The following is a 20,138-nucleotide window of genomic DNA, read 5'->3' as shown; positions in this document are numbered from 1 at the left end:
ATTTTTCCAGAGGCGCAGGAGACATTACTGTATAGCTATTCCAGTTCGGTGGACGTAAATCATCTCACCTCCAGCTTTTCACCAGGTTGATTTACTCAGGGATTTTGATCAACACAGTTCAGATGAAGACTAGAATCTAGAACCTCCTTCTATGTGTCAGGAACCTGATCCTCCAGAGAACTTGCACTATTCAGGTAGCCACGAGTTTCTGGTCACCTTACCTAATCGATAGAGGTGGTCCTCTGGGCAAAATTCCATATTCAGATATTACAGAACAATATCTTCAGACACTGAAAAAGAACCCCAAACAGTGGAAGATGTCATGGCGACCAGGAATAGCTCCATGACCAACAAATTTTGTTCTCTATACAGAAAAGACCATCCCTGGGCCACAGATGGTTCATCTAGATGTTTCCTCTATTTCCTATAATTGTGAAAGTATTGGAAGAAAATCCAAGACAGAAGCCAGTGGTTATCGCTGTTCCTTGCTGGCCCAGAAGGGATTGTTTTGCTTTTGCCATTACTTTGAGATGCTCTTTCCAATTGCTCAGAAACCTAAAAAGTGGAGGTACCACCAGAAACCACAAGCTCTACACTCGAGCCTTAGACTGAGTGTAGACTGAGATAACTTGATTGCAAGTCGCCTATTTGATGTATTGATACCATCCTTGCCGTTCATAAAACATCTTCTAAGATCTACAATAGGGTTTGACATATTTTGCTGTCCTCGTGTGAACTCCACAAGTCTTCTCATAACATGGCTATGGCGTTGCAGTTTCTTCATGAAGGTTACGACAAAGGACTTCTACCCAATGCCTTGAAAGTCCATAAGCCATGAATGCTGTCCAAACATCCTGTACCGTCCACATCGCTGACAGGGCGTAACAGATTGAGATCTTCAGTTCATGTAGTTCTCAGATATCTCTCTCGTTCTCAAGTAAACCCTTGGAAAACGCCAAACGAAGGAATCTTTCAAGACACTTTTATAATATCTATCAGCCAGTTATATCGGTGAAATCCAGGCGCATTACTGCGGAGAGCCACCTTTGGAAATTATTCGCATAGTCGCCCTTTGTACCATGCCAAAGCTCGCTCCTTGTTTTTAACCTATGTTAATTGTGTTGCCCGTTTTCTTCCACTTTCTTATTTTTTTCTTCAGGGGATCTCCTCCTACTCGATATGAAAAGAAATATCCTACGTTCAGACAATCGGCCGTCCCTTTTCTCTGGTTCCATGGCCCCAACAAGACAAAAAGAATTAATGAATCGACCTTATACCACTGGACCAAAGATCTCATTAACTAGTCATCTCCAAAGGGATTAGATTCACCCTCACATCTCAAAGCTTACTTGACTAGACCTAAGGCAAGATCCTGGGCCGAAAGATCCAAATCTTCAACCGGTCGCTTGGTCATTCCCATGAACATTTATCAAGCCAACTGGCTGTGACGGCTTCAGACGTTTCAAGTCTTTGGAGATCCCAGTGCTCCAATCACCAAAACTGATTCTTAATTCCCATAAATATATCTGCAAGACGTACACAAAATAGAAAATTTGCTCACCTTAAATTTTCCGTTCCTGGCATCCAAAGCAGCACAATTTTCCCTACCCAGTAAATTTTATGACTACAAAGTACGTTCTTCTGGGCTCCTTCCTGGAGTATCTTATAGAAGTGTCGGTTAGTTCTATATGTTACTCATTAAAGGGGCTCTATCAGCAAAATCATGCTGATAGAGCCCCACATATGCGTGAATAGCCTTTAAAAAGGCTATTCAGGCACCGTAAAAGTTATATTACACTACCCCCCCCCCCATTTTAAAATAAAACCCTAAAAAAGAATATGATCTACTTACGCATCGTGCACGCTGGGCGGGCGTTCACGGTGCACCGTCTTCTTCATCCCCGCCTCTTCTTCCTCCGATGTCCTCGGGTCCCGTCCTCCTCCGGCGCTCGCGAACTGACATTGATATAAAAAAAATGGCCTGGGCGCATGCGCAGTAGCATGCGGCTTCTACTACGGCTACTGCTCATGTGCACAGGCCATTTTTTTTTATCAATGTCAGTTCGCGAGCGCCGGAGGAGGACGGGACCGGAGGACATCGGAGGAAGAAGAGGCGTGGATGAAGAAGACGGCGCACCCTGAATGCCCGCCCAGCGTGCACGTTCGGTAAGTTTATCACATTCTTTTTTAGGGTTTTATTTTAAAACGGGGGGGTAGTTTAATATAACATTTACGGTGCCTGAATAGCCTTTTTAAAGGCTATTCACGCATATGTGGGGCTCTATCAGCATGATTTTGCTGATAGAGCCCCTTTAACCCCGTGTTTTCAATCAGAGCTTTGGTGCTGAACCAGAAAGGAATATACTGTATAAAGCCTCCGCCATTGCCGTGTCTGACAGGCCAACACCTGGATCATCTGACTGGTGTGAACCTGGCTATAGAGGGGGAAGGTGGGATGCTTCAAGAAAAAATAAGAAAGCAGGAAGAATCTCCGAAAGAATGAAGCCCTTCAATTCTAGAGAGTGAGAGGGCCGTCAGCTTTTGGAAAATATAGGCAAGTTAGTTGGGTGAGTGTGGGGAGAAATACCTAATCTGGTAAGACCCTGTTCTCACCCTTTTTGACTCGACTTCCCCAAGGGATCACCTGGGTCACCCTTTCACTGACTGTCGCTCAATAGTAAGACTATGTTGGTGAAGGAGGAAGACATGAATAACAAGTGACATTCCCCCCAGCCACCCTCTCCTAATCATAGCTTGTAGGCAACACTTTCTTCGACACAGTGTCCTTTTCCTGGTGGCACCAGCTATACCGGCAGTTCTCTGTGACCCCCAATGACATGGGTCAGGGGTCTCCCATCGATGCACGTTTGCTGCAGATGCACACAGTAATGCGGGGACCTTCCCTAGGTCATAAAATTGACTTTACTGCTTGACTTCATCCACATAACATTGCTCACATAAATCGTAAAGGCATTTGGACCAGTCTCCTGTATGCTGGATCCTTCACCGGATCTTAAAAGGCTTGTGCCATTAAGGACAAATCCTCTATCCTGTCGATAGATGATAAGTGTCAGATCGCTAGGTGTCCAACCATGCCACCAACCTCTGAATGTAGCGCTAGTACGATTGCACAACCGCCAATCCATTTATAACTATGGGGCTCATGGGATTGCAATCTCCACCAGCTTCATAAAAGGAAACAGCACTTTCAGTTCCCCGTAGGGTTGAGCGATTGGGAAAGATCGGATCCCGATCGGCGATCGAGTAAATTTCACGATCGCGATTGGCTGGAAAATGATTGAAAATCGTATTTTAAAAACAATCCTAAAATCTCAAGATCGGCTCAACCCCACTGTATAAATAATATTCAATTAGGGTTGAGCGATCAGGATTGGAAAAGATCAGATCCCGATCGGCGATTGAGCAAATTTCATGATCGGGATCGGCTGGAAAATGATTGTAAATCAGATTTTAAAAACGATCCTGAAATCTCAAGATCGGCTCAACCCTAGTTCCCCGTTCTTCTGTCAGCAGAGAGACTCAGTGGCTGAACCCCCAATATTCTGACAATTAACCCCAAGCCTGTGTAATGTACGACCCCTGGTGCAATGCACATCTAAATACTGAACTGTTGTAGTAGTGGGGTAACACACGGATGGCATCTGCACATCAAGGAGATGGACATCACCCGACCTCCACTCAATGACAACCAGAAGATATTAGGAGCATTTACTGAATAAATATGTATTAACACAAGGGGAATGTCTGTGTTTGAGCCAATTCTATCCGACTACAACGTCCTCAACGTCATCCCAGGTCTGAAATAGGCTCCAGCCTTGAAAACGTGCGTTGGACTCTACCAGTGTGTTCATGACCAACGTTCACCAGGGAATTGACCTTAAGTGATAAGTTTCTCCAGCATGGCAGAGGATGAGTGTTGTGATCCACAACATGGAATTGTCTAGCACTAATCGAGACAGGCACGAGTCGGCCATGCAATACACCATATTCACACTATGCATAACGGGGACACTGACACATGACAGAGATGTTTACGCTGCCGTTTCAGAAGCAGCAGACAGGGAGGAGCATTTGCTAAAGATGCTGCCATTTAGGGGAGCCTGGGAGTCACTCAGGCCATCAGAGTGACCATGGGTCTTCTGGTGGCGCTTGTAGTTGTCCCAGTGTCCTGTAGTGTAGTGGCATTGCGCGCAACGAAACGGTTTCTCTCCCGTGTGTCTCAGCATGTGCCGCTTAAGGTTCATACTCTGGTTGCAGCTATAACTACACAAACCACAGCGAAACGGTTTGTCGCCCGAATGAATACGTCCGTGTCTCTTCAAGTTGGCAAGGTTACCACAGGCATAGTCACAGAGCTGGCACTTATATGGTTTTTCACCAGTATGCACCCTTTGGTGTCGCTTCAGGTTGTCATAATGAGCAGAAGCGTAAGAACACAGTTGGCACTTGTAAGGCTTCTCGCCGCTGTGGGTCTTCATGTGTCGGGACAGATGGTTCGGGTAATGAGTCACAAATGAACAGAGGACACAGGAGAAGCCTTTGCCGGGACTTCCAGATGATGGAGGGGCATTACAACGAGGGCAGTAATGTCCTTCAGTCACATGATCATCCTCATCTTCCTCCTGGGGACAGCCTTCATTCAAGACCATACCACAGGAACGACAGGTGAATGGAAAGAGCAGCTCTGGGAGACCGTCTGTGGTGGGAGGTGGTTGCGGTGCGGGAGCGTGATTCAGAAGAGCACAGGTTGGCAAGAAGATGTCAAGGTCGTTGGTTGTCACGGGAAGAGCCAAGACTGCAACTGAGACATCTGCAAAAACAGCAAAAAGAAAGTATTACACATGGGATGTGACGAGATCTGCCTCTCCATGTAGGCCACGTGACGAGGGCCACCGGCTGGATCTCACTGCTATGCTATATACAGAGTCATGTCTACAGATTATGGAGTCCCTGCACTTAGAGAATGGCCGCCTTATGTATTCACTTCATAGCAAATCCACAAATCTCACATATGAAACAGATTCATGTTTACTAGAAGAACCTTGTGCTTCATAACACCGATCCCAAAGAGGAAATTACTGTAACTATCAGCTGGTCTCAGCTGTCTCAACGATCAGGTAATGGGTCAGCACTGAAGGATTGAACCTGGTCACTATTTGTTTATTTCCACCGAAAAATTCCATATATCTGGTCAGTTTTCTGAATATACACCCGTTGGCTCAGAAATGTTGGCTCAGAAATATCTGTAAATTATGACGTGTGGACTGACTGGACTCTGAGTCTTCACCACGAATACGTTGGTGGTACCGCACTCCTTTCGTTATGTTCGGGTGTCAGTGGGAGGTTTCTTCAATCTGTAATACCAAGAAAGTAGAAAACACTAATATTGTACACACTGAATTGGTGTGCCGTGATGTCTTCATTCATAAACTCTGAGTCTTGCCACAAAAGGCCTAAAATGGTTACCTCCACCAATCTATAAAAAGGGATACCTTTGGGTAGTGTACCTCTTGATGAGAGATCGATGACTGCTAGACAAGCCTCTACGATGCCCCGGAAGACATTTTGCAGTTAGCAGACTTTAACAGGGGGCACATCATTGGACTGAGAGAAGTAGGGTGGTCATTTCGACAAATTTTCCTTCATCTGACCTAGCTGTTAAGAAGCGTTAAGAACAATGGTTAGATGAGGGCACACACGGCAAGCAGGCCTCTCCTGTTTTGGGGTTAGTATTGGTTTATGTCGGGGAGGTGTTTTTGTTTGGTTAGCCAGGACCACCAGGTCGACCAGCTTAGCGTTCCTTGATAACTACGGGTTGATCTGTATTTTCCCAAGTTTCGTTTTAGAACTGCAAATCACAAAGTAATTTAAGAATTTTTTCCTTAATATTAGAGTTTTTAACATTTTCTCCCTCTACCTGATCCAGGGAAACATCCACAGATTAGTTTCAAATTTGTGTATTTGATACAAAGGAAATAAAAGAATGGCCATCAGGTAAGTGCACTGGACGCTTTTAGGTTTAACCAGACCTATGACCTGCTCTGAGGACCTCTCATCTGGTCATACTGGTATTATAAGCTCCTACCACCATGGTACAGGTCATCTCACCATCACCTCCATCGTCTGCTATAAGGACCTCTCATCTGGTTATACTGGTATTATAAGCTCCTACCACCATGGTACAGGTCATCTCATCACCGCCATCATCTGCTCTAAGGACCTCTCATCTGGTTATACTGGTATTATAAACTCCTACCACAATGGTACAGGTCATCTCACCATCACCTCCATCCATCGTCTGCTCTGAGGACCTCTCATCTGGTTATACTGGTATTACAAGCTCCTACCACCATGGTACAGGTCATCTCATCACCGCCATCATCTGCTCTAAGGACCTCTCATCTGGTTATACTGGTATTATAAACTCCTACCACCATGGTACAGGTCATCTCACCATCACCTCCATCCATCGTCTGCTCTAAGGACCTCTCATCTGGTTATACTGGTATTACAAGCTCCTACCACCATGGTACAGGTCATCTCACCATCACCTCCATCCATCGTCTGCTCTAAGGACCTCTCATCTGGTTATACTGGTATTATAAACTCCTACCATCATGGTACAGGTCATCTCACCATCACCTCCATCCATCGTCTGCTCTAAGGACCTCTCATCTGGTTATACTGGTATTATAAGCTCCTACCACAATGGTACAGGTCATCTCACCATCACCTCCATCCATCGTCTGCTCTAAGGACCTCTCATCTGGTTATACTGGTATTATAAGCTCCTACCACAATGGTACAGGTCATCTCACCATCACCTCCATCCATCGTCTGCTCTGAGGACCTCTCATCTGGTAATACTGGTATTATAAGCTCCTACCACAATGGTACAGGTCATCTCACCATCACCTCCATCGTCTGCTCTAAGGACCTCTCATCTGGTTATACTGGTATTATAAGCTCCTACCACAATGGTACAGGTCATCTCACCATCACCTCCATCCATCGTCTGCTCTAAGGACCTCTCATCTGGTTATACTGGTATTATAAACTCCTACCATCATGGTACAGGTCATCTCACCATCACCTCCATCCATCGTCTGCTCTAAGGACCTCTCATCTGGTTATACTGGTATTATAAGCTCCTACCACAATGGTACAGGTCATCTCACCATCACCTCCATCCCATCGTCTGCTCTAAGGACCTCTCATCTGGTTATACTGGTATTATAAGCTCCTACCACAATGGTACAGGTCATCTCACCATCACCTCCATCCATCGTCTGCTCTAAGGACCTCTCATCTGGTTATACTGGTATTATAAGCTCCTACCACAATGGTACAGGTCATCTCACCATCACCTCCATCCATCGTCTGCTCTGAGGACCTCTCATCTGGTAATACTGGTATTACAAGCTCCTACCACCATGGTACAGGTCATCTCACCATCACCTCCATCCATCGTCTGCTCTAAGGACCTCTCATCAGGTTATGCTGGTATTATAAACTCCTACCACCATGGTACAGGTCATCTCACCATCACCTCCATCCATCGTCTGCTCTAAGGACCTCTCATCTGGTTATACTGGTATTACAAGCTCCTACCACCATGGTACAGGTCATCTCATCACCGCCATCATCTGCTCTAAGGACCTCTCATCTGGTTATACTGGTATTATAAGCTCCTACCACCATAGTACAGGTCATCTCACCATCACCTCAATCCATCGTCTGCTATAAGGACCTCTCATCTGGTTATACTGGTATTATAAGCTCCTACCACCATGGTACAGGTCATCTCACCATCGCCTCCATCCATCGTCTGCTCTAAGGAACTCTCATCTGGTTATACTGGTATTATAAGCTCCTACCACCATGGTACAGGTCATCTCACCATCACCTCCATCCATCGTCTGCTCTGAGGACCTCTCATCTGGTAATACTGGTATTATAAGCTCCTACCACCATGGTACAGGTCATCTCACCATCACCTCCATCCATCGTCTGCTCTAAGGACCTCTCATCTGGTTATACTGGTATTACAAGCTCCTACCACCATGGTACAGGTCATCTCATCACCGCCATCATCTGCTCTAAGGACCTCTCATCTGGTTATACTGGTATTATAAGCTCCTACCACCATAGTACAGGTCATCTCACCATCACCTCAATCCATCGTCTGCTCTAAGGACCTCTCATCTGGTTATACTGGTATTATAAGCTCCTACCACCATGGTACAGGTCATCTCACCATCGCCTCCATCCATCGTCTGCTCTAAGGACCTCTCATCTGGTTATACTGGTATTCTAAGCTCCTATCACAAGACTATAAGCAGAAAAGATGACTGATTAACTCATTCCTACAGGAGCGAGTCTACAAACTGACCATTGGGTGCACTGCTTCCACGACCTTTCTCATCCCCATCCTCTTCTCCATCTCCTTCGTCTTCCTCTTTCTTTACACCCTGGTGTTGCCTTTCGAGTCCTCTCCGTCGATGTGCTAGAAGATGGCGTTTGAGATTGCGGCTCTGGTTGCAGCGGTAAGTGCACAGATTGCAGATGTAGGGTTTCTCTTGGGTATGGACCCGCTGATGCCTCTTCAGGTTGCCTGGACTACTGCAGGAGAAGGTGCAGTGATCACAGCGGAAGGGCTTCTCACCCGTGTGCGTCCGTAAATGGCGCTTCAGGTTAACTAACTGTGCAGAGGCGTAAAGGCAATGAGGACACCGGAAAGGCTTCTCGCCATTGTGAGTCTTCATATGACGCTTGAGGTGACTGGAGTAATGAGTGGAGAACGGGCACAGACGACAAGAAAAGAGCAGTCTATCCTTCTGTGTCTCTGCGCTCAGAGATGGATGATTGACCTGGAGAGTCGCTGGATCTTCATCCACAGAGGATGACGACAAACAGGGTAAACACTGGTGAGCGAGGAACACGCAACGGCTATGGGGGTCACACTGTTCACATGGAGAAGGTGTGGACGCCATCGCCACCTCCTCAGGATCACTGTCCGCACTGAGAGGCCGATATCCTGAATATTCATCTTCACTCAAGGAATAACATGGAATCTCCATCTTGCCAACCATCGAATCTGTAGGGACACAGAACACAGGATAGCAGACAAAAAATGGACATAGGAACATGTAAGATCATCACAGGGCGTAGAACTCGTATGGTCAGCAGTGTAGGCCCTCCGTCCATAAGCAGCACTCTCAGCTTTCTCCATGGCTGCCAGCCTATGGTCAGCTCTCTTCGAAGGTTGCACTGTCTATCTCCCCAAGGACAGCATAGTCATCTCTAGTTAGCTCCAACACCTGTAGACACTAAGCTCTGGACCAGACGTCACTCACCTTCAGCCTCCTTGGAGAGGGACAGGAGCTGCTCACTGCTGTCTGAGAGCTCCAGATCATCCACAAGTAAGAGATCGGACTCCAGGACCAGACTGCCGGCATCCAGAGGCTCCTCACTTCCCCCTGACACAGAGAGAGCCCATTACCATCTGTCCCGACATTGCTCATGGCAGACATATATAAAGCACAGGCCTCACTCATACCAATGGGAAGGCAGGTCAGCAGGGATTCGGCAAGACATGGAGTATAGACATTGGGTACACATGAGCAGGACATGGGGTACAGATACAACACAGTACACAAGCAGGACAAGGGGTGCATAAGTATCGGGACACATGAGCAGGACATGTGGTGTATACAGTAGAACATGGCTTGCATACATGTCATTCTCCAGGTCTGTGGGTGCTTGCTTTCTTTCGGGGTGTCTGCTTTCCTTGATGAAGGGTCTCCTGTATCGGTCCTGCTGTATTCTACTTATTACTCTTACATGTATATCTCTCTGCACATATAGTTTTATATCTGGGGTTTATATCTCCAGCACACTCCAAAAATCCTGAAAGATCACACTAAGGCGTATTTTTGGAGAAACATGGTAATTCCCGGGGTACTTGGGCTGTGTACAGGTAGGCTATATACCTATTGCATGTAAACAGGTTAGATATATAATTCTCGGGGTACAGTGGTGTATACATGTAATTCTCTGACTGACTGTATATGAGTAAATCTTGTCATACCTTGACATATACATGTAATTCTCAGGGTACTCGGGTGTATACGTGTCATTCTCGGGGTACTCGGGTGTATACGTGTCATTCTCGGGGTACTCGGGTGTATACGTGTCATTCTCGGGGTACTCGGGTGTATACGTGTCATTCTGGGGGTACTCGGGTGCATACGTATCATTCTGAGGGTACTCGGGTGCATACGTGTCATTCTCGGGGTACACGGGTGTATACGTGTCATTCTGGGGGTACTCGGGTGTATACGTGTCATTCTGGGGGTACTCGGGTGTATACGTGTCATTCTGGGGGTACTCGGGTGTATACGTGTCATTCTGGGGGTACTCGGGTGTATACGTGTCATTCTGGGGGTACTCGGGTGTATACGTGTCATTCTGGGGGTACTCGGGTGTATACGTGTCATTCTGGGGGTACTCGGGTGTATACGTGTCATTCTGGGGGTACTCGGGTGTATACGTGTCATTCTGGGGGTACTCGGGTGTATACGTGTCATTCTCGGGGTACTCGGGTGTATACGTGTCATTCTGGGGGTACTCGGGTGTATACGTGTCATTCTCGGGGTACTCGGGTGTATACGTGTCATTCTGGGGGTACTCAGGTGTATACGTGTCATTCTGGGGGTACTCGGGTGTATACGTGTCATTCTGGGGGTACTCGGGTGTATACGTGTCACTCTCGGGGTACTCGGGTGTATACGTGTCATTCTGGGGGTACTCGGGTGTATAGGTGTCATTCTGGGGGTACTCGGGTGTATACATGTCATTCTCGGGGTACTCGGGTGTATACGTGTCATTCTGGGGGTACTCGGGTGTATACGTGTCATTCTGGGGGTACTCGGGTGTATACGTGTCATTCTGGGGGTACTCGGGTGTATACGTGTCATTCTGGGGGTACTCGGGTGTATACGTGTCATTCTGGGGGTACTCGGGTGTATACGTGTCATTCTGGGGGTACTCGGGTGTATACGTGTCATTCTGGGGGTACTCGGGTGTATACGTGTCATTCTCGGGGTACTCGGGTGTATACGTGTCACTCTCGGGGTACTCGGGTGTATACGTGTCATTCTGGGGGTGCTCGGGTGTATACGTGTCATTCTGGGGGTACTCGGGTGTATACGTCTCATTCTGGGGGTACTCGGGTGTATACGTGTCATTCTGGGGTTAATCAGGTGTATACGTGTCATTCTCGGGGTACTCGGGTGTATACGTGTCATTCTGGGGGTACTCGGGTGTATACGTCTCATTCTGGGGGTACTCGGGTGTATACGTCTCATTCTCGGGGTACTCGGGTGTATACGTGTCATTCTCGGGGTACTCGGGTGTATACGTGTCATTCTCGGGGTACTCGGGTGTATACGTGTCATTCTGGGGGTACTCGGGTGTATACGTGTCATTCTCAGGGTACTCGGGTGTATACGGGTCATTCTCGGGGTACTCGGGTGTATACGTGTCATTCTGGGGGTACTCGGGTGTATACGTGTCATTCTGGGGGTACTCGGGTGTATACGGGTCAGTCTCGGGGTACTCGGGTGTATACGTGTCATTCTGGGGGTACTCAGGTGTATACGTGTCATTCTCGGGGTACTCGGGGGTATACGTGTCATTCTGGGGGTACTCGGGTGTATACGTGTCATTCCGGGGGTACTCGGGTGTATACGTGTCATTCTGGGGGTACTCGGGTGTATACGTGTCATTCTGGGGGTACTCGGGTGTATACGTCTCATTCTCGGGGTACTCGGGTGTATACGTCTCATTCTCGGGGTACTCGGGTGTATACGTGTCAGTCTCGGGGTACTCGGGTGTATACGGGTCATTCTCGGGGTACTCGGGTGTATACGGGTCATTCTAGGGGTACTCGGGTGTATACGGGTCACTCTCGGGGTACTCGGGTGTATACGTGTCATTCTGGGGGTACTCGGGTGTATACGTGTCAGTCTCGGGGTACTCGGGTGTATACGTGTCATTCTGGGGGTACTCGGGTGTATACGTCTCATTCTCGGGGTACTCGGGTGTATACGTGTCATTCTGGGGGTACTCGAGTGTATATGTCTCATTCTCGGGGTACTCGGGTGTATACGTGTCACTCTCGGGGTACTCGGGTGTATACGGGTCAGTCTCGGGGTACTCGGGTGTATACGGGTCAGTCTCGGGGTACTCGGGTGTATACGTGTCATTCTGGGGGTACTCGGGTGTATACGTGTCATTCTGGGGGTACTCGGGTGTATACGTGTTATTCTCGGGGTACTCGGGTGTATACGGGTCACTCTCGGGGTACTCGGGTCAGTCTCGGGGTACTCAGGTGTATACGGGTCATTCTCGGGGTACTCGGGTGTATACGGGTCAGTCTCGGGGTACTCGGGTGTATACGGGTCAGTCTCGGGGTACTCGGGTGTATACGGGTCATTCTGGGGGTACTCGGGTGTATATTTCTCTTTCTCGGGGTACTCGGGTGTATACGGGTCAGTCTCGGGGTACTCGGGTGTATACGGGTCATTCTGGGGGTACTCGGGTGTATACGGGTCAGTCTCGGGGTACTCGGGTGTATACGGGTCATTCTGGGGGTACTCGGGTGTATACGTGTCATTCTGGGGGTACTCGGGTGTATAAGTGTTATTCTCGGGGTACTCGGGTGTATACGGATCACTCTCGGGGTACTCGGGTGTATACGGGTCATTCTGGGGGTACTCGGGTGTATACGTGTCAGTCTCGGGGTACTCGGGTGTATACGGGTCACTCTCGGGGTACTCGGGTGTATACGGGTCATTCTGGGGGTACTCGGGTGTATACGTGTCAGTCTCGGGGTACTCGGGTGTATACGGGTCACTCTCGGGGTACTCGGGTCATTCTCGGGGTACTCGGGTGTATACGGGTCATTCTGGGGGTACTCGGGTGTATACGTGTCAGTCTCGGGGTACTCGGGTGTATACGGGTCATTCTGGGGGTACTCGGGTGTATACGTGTCAGTCTCGGGGTACTCGGGTGTATACGGGTCACTCTCGGGGTACTCGGGTGTATACGGGTCATTCTGGGGGTACTCGGGTGTATACGTGTCAGTCTCGGGGTACTCGGGTGTATATGGGTCACTCTCGGGGTACTCGGGTGTATACGGGTCATTCTGGAGGTACTCGGGTGTATACGTGTCAGTCTCGGGGTACTCGGGTGTATACGGGTCAGTCTCGGGGTACTCGGGTGTATACGTGTCAGTCTCGGGGAACTCGGGTGTATACGGGTCATTCTGGGGGTACTCGGGTGTATACGTCTCATTCTCGGGGTACTCGGGTGTATACGTGTCATTCTCGGGGTACTCGGGTGTATACGTGTCATTCTCGGGGTACTCGGGTGTATACGTGTCATTCTCGGGGTACTCGGGTGTATACGTGTCATTCTCGGGGTACTCGGGTGTATACGGGTCATTCTCGGGGTACTCGGGTGTATACGTGTCATTCTGGGGGTACTCGGGTGTATACGTGTCATTCTCGGGGTACTCGGGTGTATACGTGTCATTCTCGGGGTACTCGGGTGTATACGTGTCATTCTGGGGGTACTCGGGTGTATACGTGTCATTCTGGGGGTACTCGGGTGTATACGGGTCATTCTCGGGGTACTCGGGTGTATACGGGTCATTCTCGGGGTACTCGGGTGTATACGGGTCATTCTCGGGGTACTCGGGTGTATACGTGTCATTCTGGGGGTACTCGGGTGTATACGTGTCATTCTCGGGGTACTCGGGTGTATACGGGTCACTCTCGGGGTACTCGGGTGTATACGGGTCACTCTCGGGGTACTCGGGTGTATACGGGTCATTCTCGGGGTACTCGAGTGTATACGGGTCATTCTCGGGATACTCGGGTGTATACGGGTCATTCTCGGGGTACTCGGGTGTATACGGGTCATTCTCAGGGTACTCGGGTGTATACGTGTCATTCTGGGGGTACTCGGGTGTATACGTCTCATTCTGGGGGTACTCGGGTGTATACGTCTCATTCTGGGGGTACTCGGGTGTATACGTCTCATTCTGGGGGTACTCGGGTGTATACGTCTCATTCTGGGGGTACTCAGGTGTATACATGTCATTCTCGGGGTACTCGGGTGTATACGTGTCATTCTCGGGGTACTCGGGTGTATACGTCTCATTCTCGGGGTACTCGGGTGTATACGTGTCAGTCTCGGGGTACTCGGGTGTATACGGTTCAGTCTCGGGGTACTCGGGTGTATACGGTTCAGTCTCGGGGTACTCGGGTGTATACGGGTCACTCTCGGGGTACTCGGGTGTATACGTCTCATTCTCGGGGTACTCGGGTGTATACGGGTCAGTCTCGGGGTACTCGGGTGTATACGGGTCATTCTCGGGGTACTCGGGTGTATACGGGTCACTCTCGGGGTACTCGGGTGTATACGGGTCATTCTCGGGGTACTCGGGTGTATACGGGTCATTCTCGGGGTACTCGGGTGTATACGGGTCAGTCTCGGGGTACTCGGGGGTATACGTCTCATTCTCGGGGTACTCGGGTGTATACGGGTCAGTCTCGGGGTACTCGGGTGTATACGTGTCATTCTGGGGGTACTCGGGTGTATACGGGTCATTCTGGGGGTACTCGGGTGTATACGGTTCAGTCTCGGGGTACTCGGGTGTATACGGGTCAGTCTCGGGGTACTCGGGTGTATACGGGTAAGTCTCGGGGTACTCGGGTGTATACGGTTCAGTCTCGGGGTACTCGGGTGTATACGGTTCAGTCTCGGGGTACTCGGGTGTATACGGGTCACTCTCGGGGTACTCGGGTGTATACGTCTCATTCTCGGGGTACTCGGGTGAATACGGGTCAGTCTCGGGGTACTCGGGCGTATACGGGTCACTCTGGGGGTACTCGGGTGTATACGTCTCATTCTCGGGGTACTCGGGTGTATACGGGTCAGTCTCGGGGTACTCGGGTGTATACGTCTCATTCTCGGGGTACTCGGGAGTATACGGGTCAGTCTCGGGGTACTCGGGTGTATACGGGTCACTCTCGGGGTACTCGGGTGTATACGTCTCATTCTCGGGGTACTCGGGTGTATACGGGTCAGTCTCGGGGTACTCGGGTGTATACGGGTCACTCTGGGGGTACTCGGGTGTATACGTCTCATTCTCGGGGTACTCGGGTCTATACGGGTCATTCTCGGGGTACTCGGGTGTATACGGGTCAGTCTCGGGGTACTCGGGTGTATACGGGTCATTCTCGGGGTACTCGGGTGTATACGGGTCAGTCTCGGGGTACTCGGGTGTATACGGTTCAGTCTCGGGGTACTCGGGTGTATACGGTTCAGTCTCGGGGTACTCGGGTGTATACGGGTCACTCTCGGGGTACTCGGGTGTATACGTCTCATTCTCGGGGTACTCGGGTGAATATGGGTCAGTCTCGGGGTACTCGGGCGTATACGGGTCACTCTGGGGGTACTCGGGTGTATACGTCTCATTCTCGGGGTACTCGGGTGTATACGGGTCAGTCTCGGGGTACTCGGGTGTATACGTCTCATTCTCGGGGTACTCGGGTGTATACGGGTCAGTCTCGGGGTACTCGGGTGTATACGGGTCAGTCTCGGGGTACTCGGGTGTATACGGGTCATTCTCGGGGTACTCGGGTGTATACGTCTCATTCTCGGGGTACTCGGGTGTATACGGGTCAGTCTCGGGGTACTCGGGTGTATACGGGTCACTCTGGGGGTACTCGGGTGTATACGTCTCATTCTCGGGGTACTCGGGTGTATACGGGTCATTCTCGGGGTACTCGGGTGTATACGGGTCATTCTCGGGGTACTCGGGTGTATACGGGTCACTCTGGGGGTACTCGGGTGTATACGGGTCAGTCTCGGGGAACTCGGGTGTATACGTCTCATTCTCGGGGTACTCGGGTGTATACGTGTCATTCTGGGGGTACTCGGGTGTATACGTGTCATTCTGGGGGTACTCGGGTGTATACGTGTCATTCTGGGGGTACTCGGGTGTATACGGGTCATTCTCGGGGTACTCGGGTGTATACGGGTCATTCTCGGGGTACTCGGGTGTATACGGGTCAGTCTCGGGGTACTCGGGTGTATACGGGTCATTCTCGGGGTACTCGGGTGTATACGGGTCACTCTCGGGGTACTCGGGTGTATACGGGTCATTCTCGGGGTACTCGGGTTTATACGTCTCACTCTCGGGGTACTCGGGTGTATACGGGTCACTCTCGGGGTACTCGGGTGTATACGTGTCACTCTCGGGGTACTCGGGTGTATACGTGTCATTCTGGGGGTACTCGGGTGTATACGGGTCATTCTCGGGGTACTCGGGTCAGTCTCGGGGTACTCGGATGTATACGGGTCATTCTCGGGGTACTCGGGTGTATACGTCTCACTCTCGGGGTACTCGGGTCAGTCTCGGGGTACTCAGGTGTATACGGGTCATTCTCGGGGTACTCGGGTGTATACGGGTCAGTCTCGGGGTACTTGGGTGTATACGTGTCATTCTCGGGGTACTCGGGTGTATACGGGTCATTCTCGGGGTACTCGGGTGTATACGGGTCATTCTCGGGATACTCGGGTGTATACGGGTCATTCTCGGGGTACTCGGGTGTATACGGGTCATTGTAGGGGTACTCGGGTGTATACGGGTCAGTCTCGGGGTACTCGGGTGTATACGTGTCAGTCTCGGGGTACTCGGGTGTATACGTGTCAGTCTCGGGGTACTCGGGTGTATACGGGTCAGTCTCGGGGTACTCGGGTGTATACGGGTCACTCTCGGGGTACTCGGGTGTATACGTGTCATTCTCGGGGTACTCGGGTGTATACGGGTCACTCTCGGGGTACTCGGGTGTATACGGGTCACTCTCGGGGTACTCGGGTGTATACGGGTCAGTCTCGGGGTACTCGGGTGTATACGTCTCATTCTGGGGGGACTCGGGTGTATACGTGTCAGTCTCGGGGTACTCGGGTGTATACGGGTCAGTCTCGGGGTACTCGGGTGTATACGGGTCATTCTCGGGGTACTCGGGTGTATACGGGTCACTCTCGGGGTACTCGGGTGTATACGGGTCATTCTCGGGGTACTCGGGTTTATACGTCTCACTCTCGGGGTACTCGGGTGTATACGGGTCACTCTCGGGGTACTCGGGTGTATACGTGTCACTCTCGGGGTACTCGGGTGTATACGTGTCATTCTGGGGGTACTCGGGTGTATACGGGTCATTCTCGGGGTACTCGGGTCAGTCTCGGGGTACTCGGATGTATACGGGTCATTCTCGGGGTACTCGGGTGTATACGTCTCACTCTCGGGGTACTCGGGTCAGTCTCGGGGTACTCAGGTGTATACGGGTCATTCTCGGGGTACTCGGGTGTATACGGGTCAGTCTCGGGGTACTTGGGTGTATACGTGTCATTCTCGGGGTACTCGGGTGTATACGGGTCATTCTCGGGGTACTCGGGTGTATACGGGTCATTCTCGGGATACTCGGGTGTATACGGGTCATTCTCGGGGTACTCGGGTGTATACGGGTCATTGTAGGGGTACTCGGGTGTATACGGGTCAGTCTCGGGGTACTCGGGTGTATACGTGTCAGTCTCGGGGTACTCGGGTGTATACGTGTCAGTCTCGGGGTACTCGGGTGTATACGGGTCAGTCTCGGGGTACTCGGGTGTATACGGGTCACTCTCGGGGTACTCGGGTGTATACGTGTCATTCTCGGGGTACTCGGGTGTATACGGGTCACTCTCGGGGTACTCGGGTGTATACGGGTCACTCTCGGGGTACTCGGGTGTATACGGGTCAGTCTCGGGGTACTCGGGTGTATACGTCTCATTCTGGGGGGACTCGGGTGTATACGTGTCAGTCTCGGGGTACTCGGGTGTATACGGGTCAGTCTCGGGGTACTCGGGTGTATACGGGTCAGTCTCGGGGTACTCGGGTGTATACGGGTCATTCTCGGGGTACTCGGGTGTATACGGGTCACTCTCGGGGTACTCGGGTGTATACGGGTCATTCTCGGGGTACTCGGGTTTATACGTCTCACTCTCGGGGTACTCGGGTGTATACGGGTCACTCTCGGGGTACTCGGGTGTATACGTGTCACTCTCGGGGTACTCGGGTGTATACGTGTCATTCTGGGGGTACTCGGGTGTATACGGGTCATTCTCGGGGTACTCGGGTCAGTCTCGGGGTACTCGGATGTATACGGGTCATTCTCGGGGTACTCGGGTGTATACGTCTCACTCTCGGGGTACTCGGGTCAGTCTCGGGGTACTCAGGTGTATACGGGTCATTCTCGGGGTACTCGGGTGTATACGGGTCAGTCTCGGGGTACTTGGGTGTATACGTGTCATTCTCGGGGTACTCGGGTGTATACGGGTCATTCTCGGGGTACTCGGGTGTATACGGGTCATTCTCGGGATACTCGGGTGTATACGGGTCATTCTCGGGGTACTCGGGTGTATACGGGTCAGTCTCGGGGTACTCGGGTGTATACGGGTCAGTCTCGGGGTACTCGGGTGTATACGGGTCAGTCTCGGGGTACTCGGGTGTATACGGGTCAGTCTCGGGGTACTCGGGTGTATACGGGTCAGTCTCGGGGTACTCGGGTGTATACGGGTCAGTCTCGGGGTACTCGGGTGTATACGGGTCAGTCTCGGGGTACTCGGGTGTATATGGGTCAGTCTCGGGGTACTCGGGTGTATACGTCTCACTCTCGGGGTACACAGGGGGGCCCGGGCTCACACATTCATACACAGACACCCGCAGGCGTCCTCACATTTCACCGGCTGGGGGTTGGACTGCTTCCTCCTCGGCATGGCTCCGCCCTCGACCGGTACTTCCGGCGCCGCTCTCGGTATTTCCGGTGTGCTGAATTCCTCGGCTCGGCTCCCTCATGTGTTTCCGGCCGGAATAAGCGTCTCGTCACTTCCGGCTGCTGGGCGCTGACTTCCGGTGGTGTGGCGGTGTATGCCGGGAGTTGTAGTTCTTCCCCCCTCGGGTACGGCGGTGTCTGTGTCCCGGTGCCCGGAGGCTTCTCCAGTAATGGCGGCTCTCCTGACGTCTCCACACCACGGGAGCAACTGCCATGGCAACCACCGTAGCAACCGGCAGTGCTGCCATGTGATTGGTCGCTGAGGCCACACCCTCTCCTCACATCCCTTCAGCAGCCTCAGTGTATCGCGATAGAGCTCCGCCCCTTGTATTTGTGACGTCATATTCATACATAAGTGACGTCAAAGTGACGTAAACTGCATATGTATAGACTGCCAGGCATTATACTATAGCAATATGTCTATTATATAAGGAACACGAGGGACATTAGTGTGTGTAATACCGCCATATAGTGCTATACCCCTGTACAGTGCTCATATAATACTGTAATGTGGTGCCATACCCCTGTATAGTGCTCGTATAATACCGTAATGTGGCGCCATACCCCTGTACAGTGCTCGTATAATACCAGAATGTGGCGCCATACCCCTGTACAGTGCTCGTATAATACCGTAATGTGGCGCCATACCCCTGTACAGTACTCGTATAATACCGTAATGTGGTGCCATACCCCTGTATAGTGCTCGTATAATACCGTAATGTGGCGCCATACCCCTGTACAGTACTCGTATAATACCGTAATGTGGCGCCATACCCCTGTACAGTGCTCATATAATACTGTAATGTGGTGCCATACCCCTGTACAGTACTCGTATAATACCGTAATGTGGCGCCATACCCCTGTACAGTACTCGTATAATACCGTAATGTGGTGCCATACCCCTGTATAGTGCTCGTATAATACCGTAATGTGGCGCCATACCCCTGTACAGTACTCGTATAATACCGTAATGTGGTGCCATACCCCTGTATAGTGCTCGTATAATACCGTAATGTGGCGCCATACCCCTGTACAGTACTCGTATAATACCGTAATGTGGCGCCATACCCCTGTATAGTGCTCGTATAATACTGTAATGTGGCGCCATACCCCTGTACAGTGCTCGTATAATACTGTAATGTGGTGCCATACCCCTGTACAGTGCTC

At 50.8% G+C, this 20,138-nt stretch overlaps 1 protein-coding gene across 2 annotated transcripts; it reads right to left on the bottom strand.

Annotated features, from left to right (window-relative positions):
• Positions 1-3,697: 3,697 nt before the first annotated feature.
• Positions 3,698-19,158, bottom strand: ZNF513 (zinc finger protein 513). 2 transcript variants are annotated; one of them, XM_075269388.1, is made up of 4 exons: positions 18,876-19,158; positions 9,378-9,500; positions 8,414-9,118; positions 3,698-4,831 (listed from the first exon to the last, which is right to left on the bottom strand). In XM_075269388.1, the coding sequence occupies exons 1-4, from the start codon at positions 18,913-18,915 to the stop codon at positions 4,053-4,055; spliced, it is 1,647 nt and encodes a 548-aa protein (XP_075125489.1). In that variant the 5' UTR covers positions 18,916-19,158; the 3' UTR covers positions 3,698-4,052. The 2 variants fall into 2 exon arrangements, with proteins under 2 accessions (XP_075125489.1, XP_075125488.1); XM_075269387.1 differs by lacking the exon at positions 9,378-9,500 and having other exon boundaries at positions 18,876-19,015.
• Between the last annotated feature and the right edge of the window lie 980 nt (positions 19,159-20,138).

The sequence above is a fragment of the Leptodactylus fuscus genome, chromosome 3, assembly GCF_031893055.1.
Source record: "Leptodactylus fuscus isolate aLepFus1 chromosome 3, aLepFus1.hap2, whole genome shotgun sequence".
Taxonomy (NCBI): domain Eukaryota; kingdom Metazoa; phylum Chordata; class Amphibia; order Anura; family Leptodactylidae; genus Leptodactylus; species Leptodactylus fuscus.
Note: the sequence above shows the minus strand (reverse complement) of the source record. Positions and strands in the feature narration are given on the sequence as shown.

Coding starts and splice junctions, on each gene's coding strand:
- ZNF513 (XM_075269388.1), bottom strand. CDS start 18,915: ATGCCGAGGAGGAAGCAGTCCAACCCCCAGCCGGTGAAAT. Junction 9,501..18,875: donor CAACCCCCAGCCGGTGAAAT/GTGAGGACGCCT, acceptor TCTCTGTGTCAG/GGGGAAGTGAGGAGCCTCTG. Junction 9,119..9,377: donor CCTCTCCAAGGAGGCTGAAG/GTGAGTGACGTC, acceptor GTGTCCCTACAG/ATTCGATGGTTGGCAAGATG.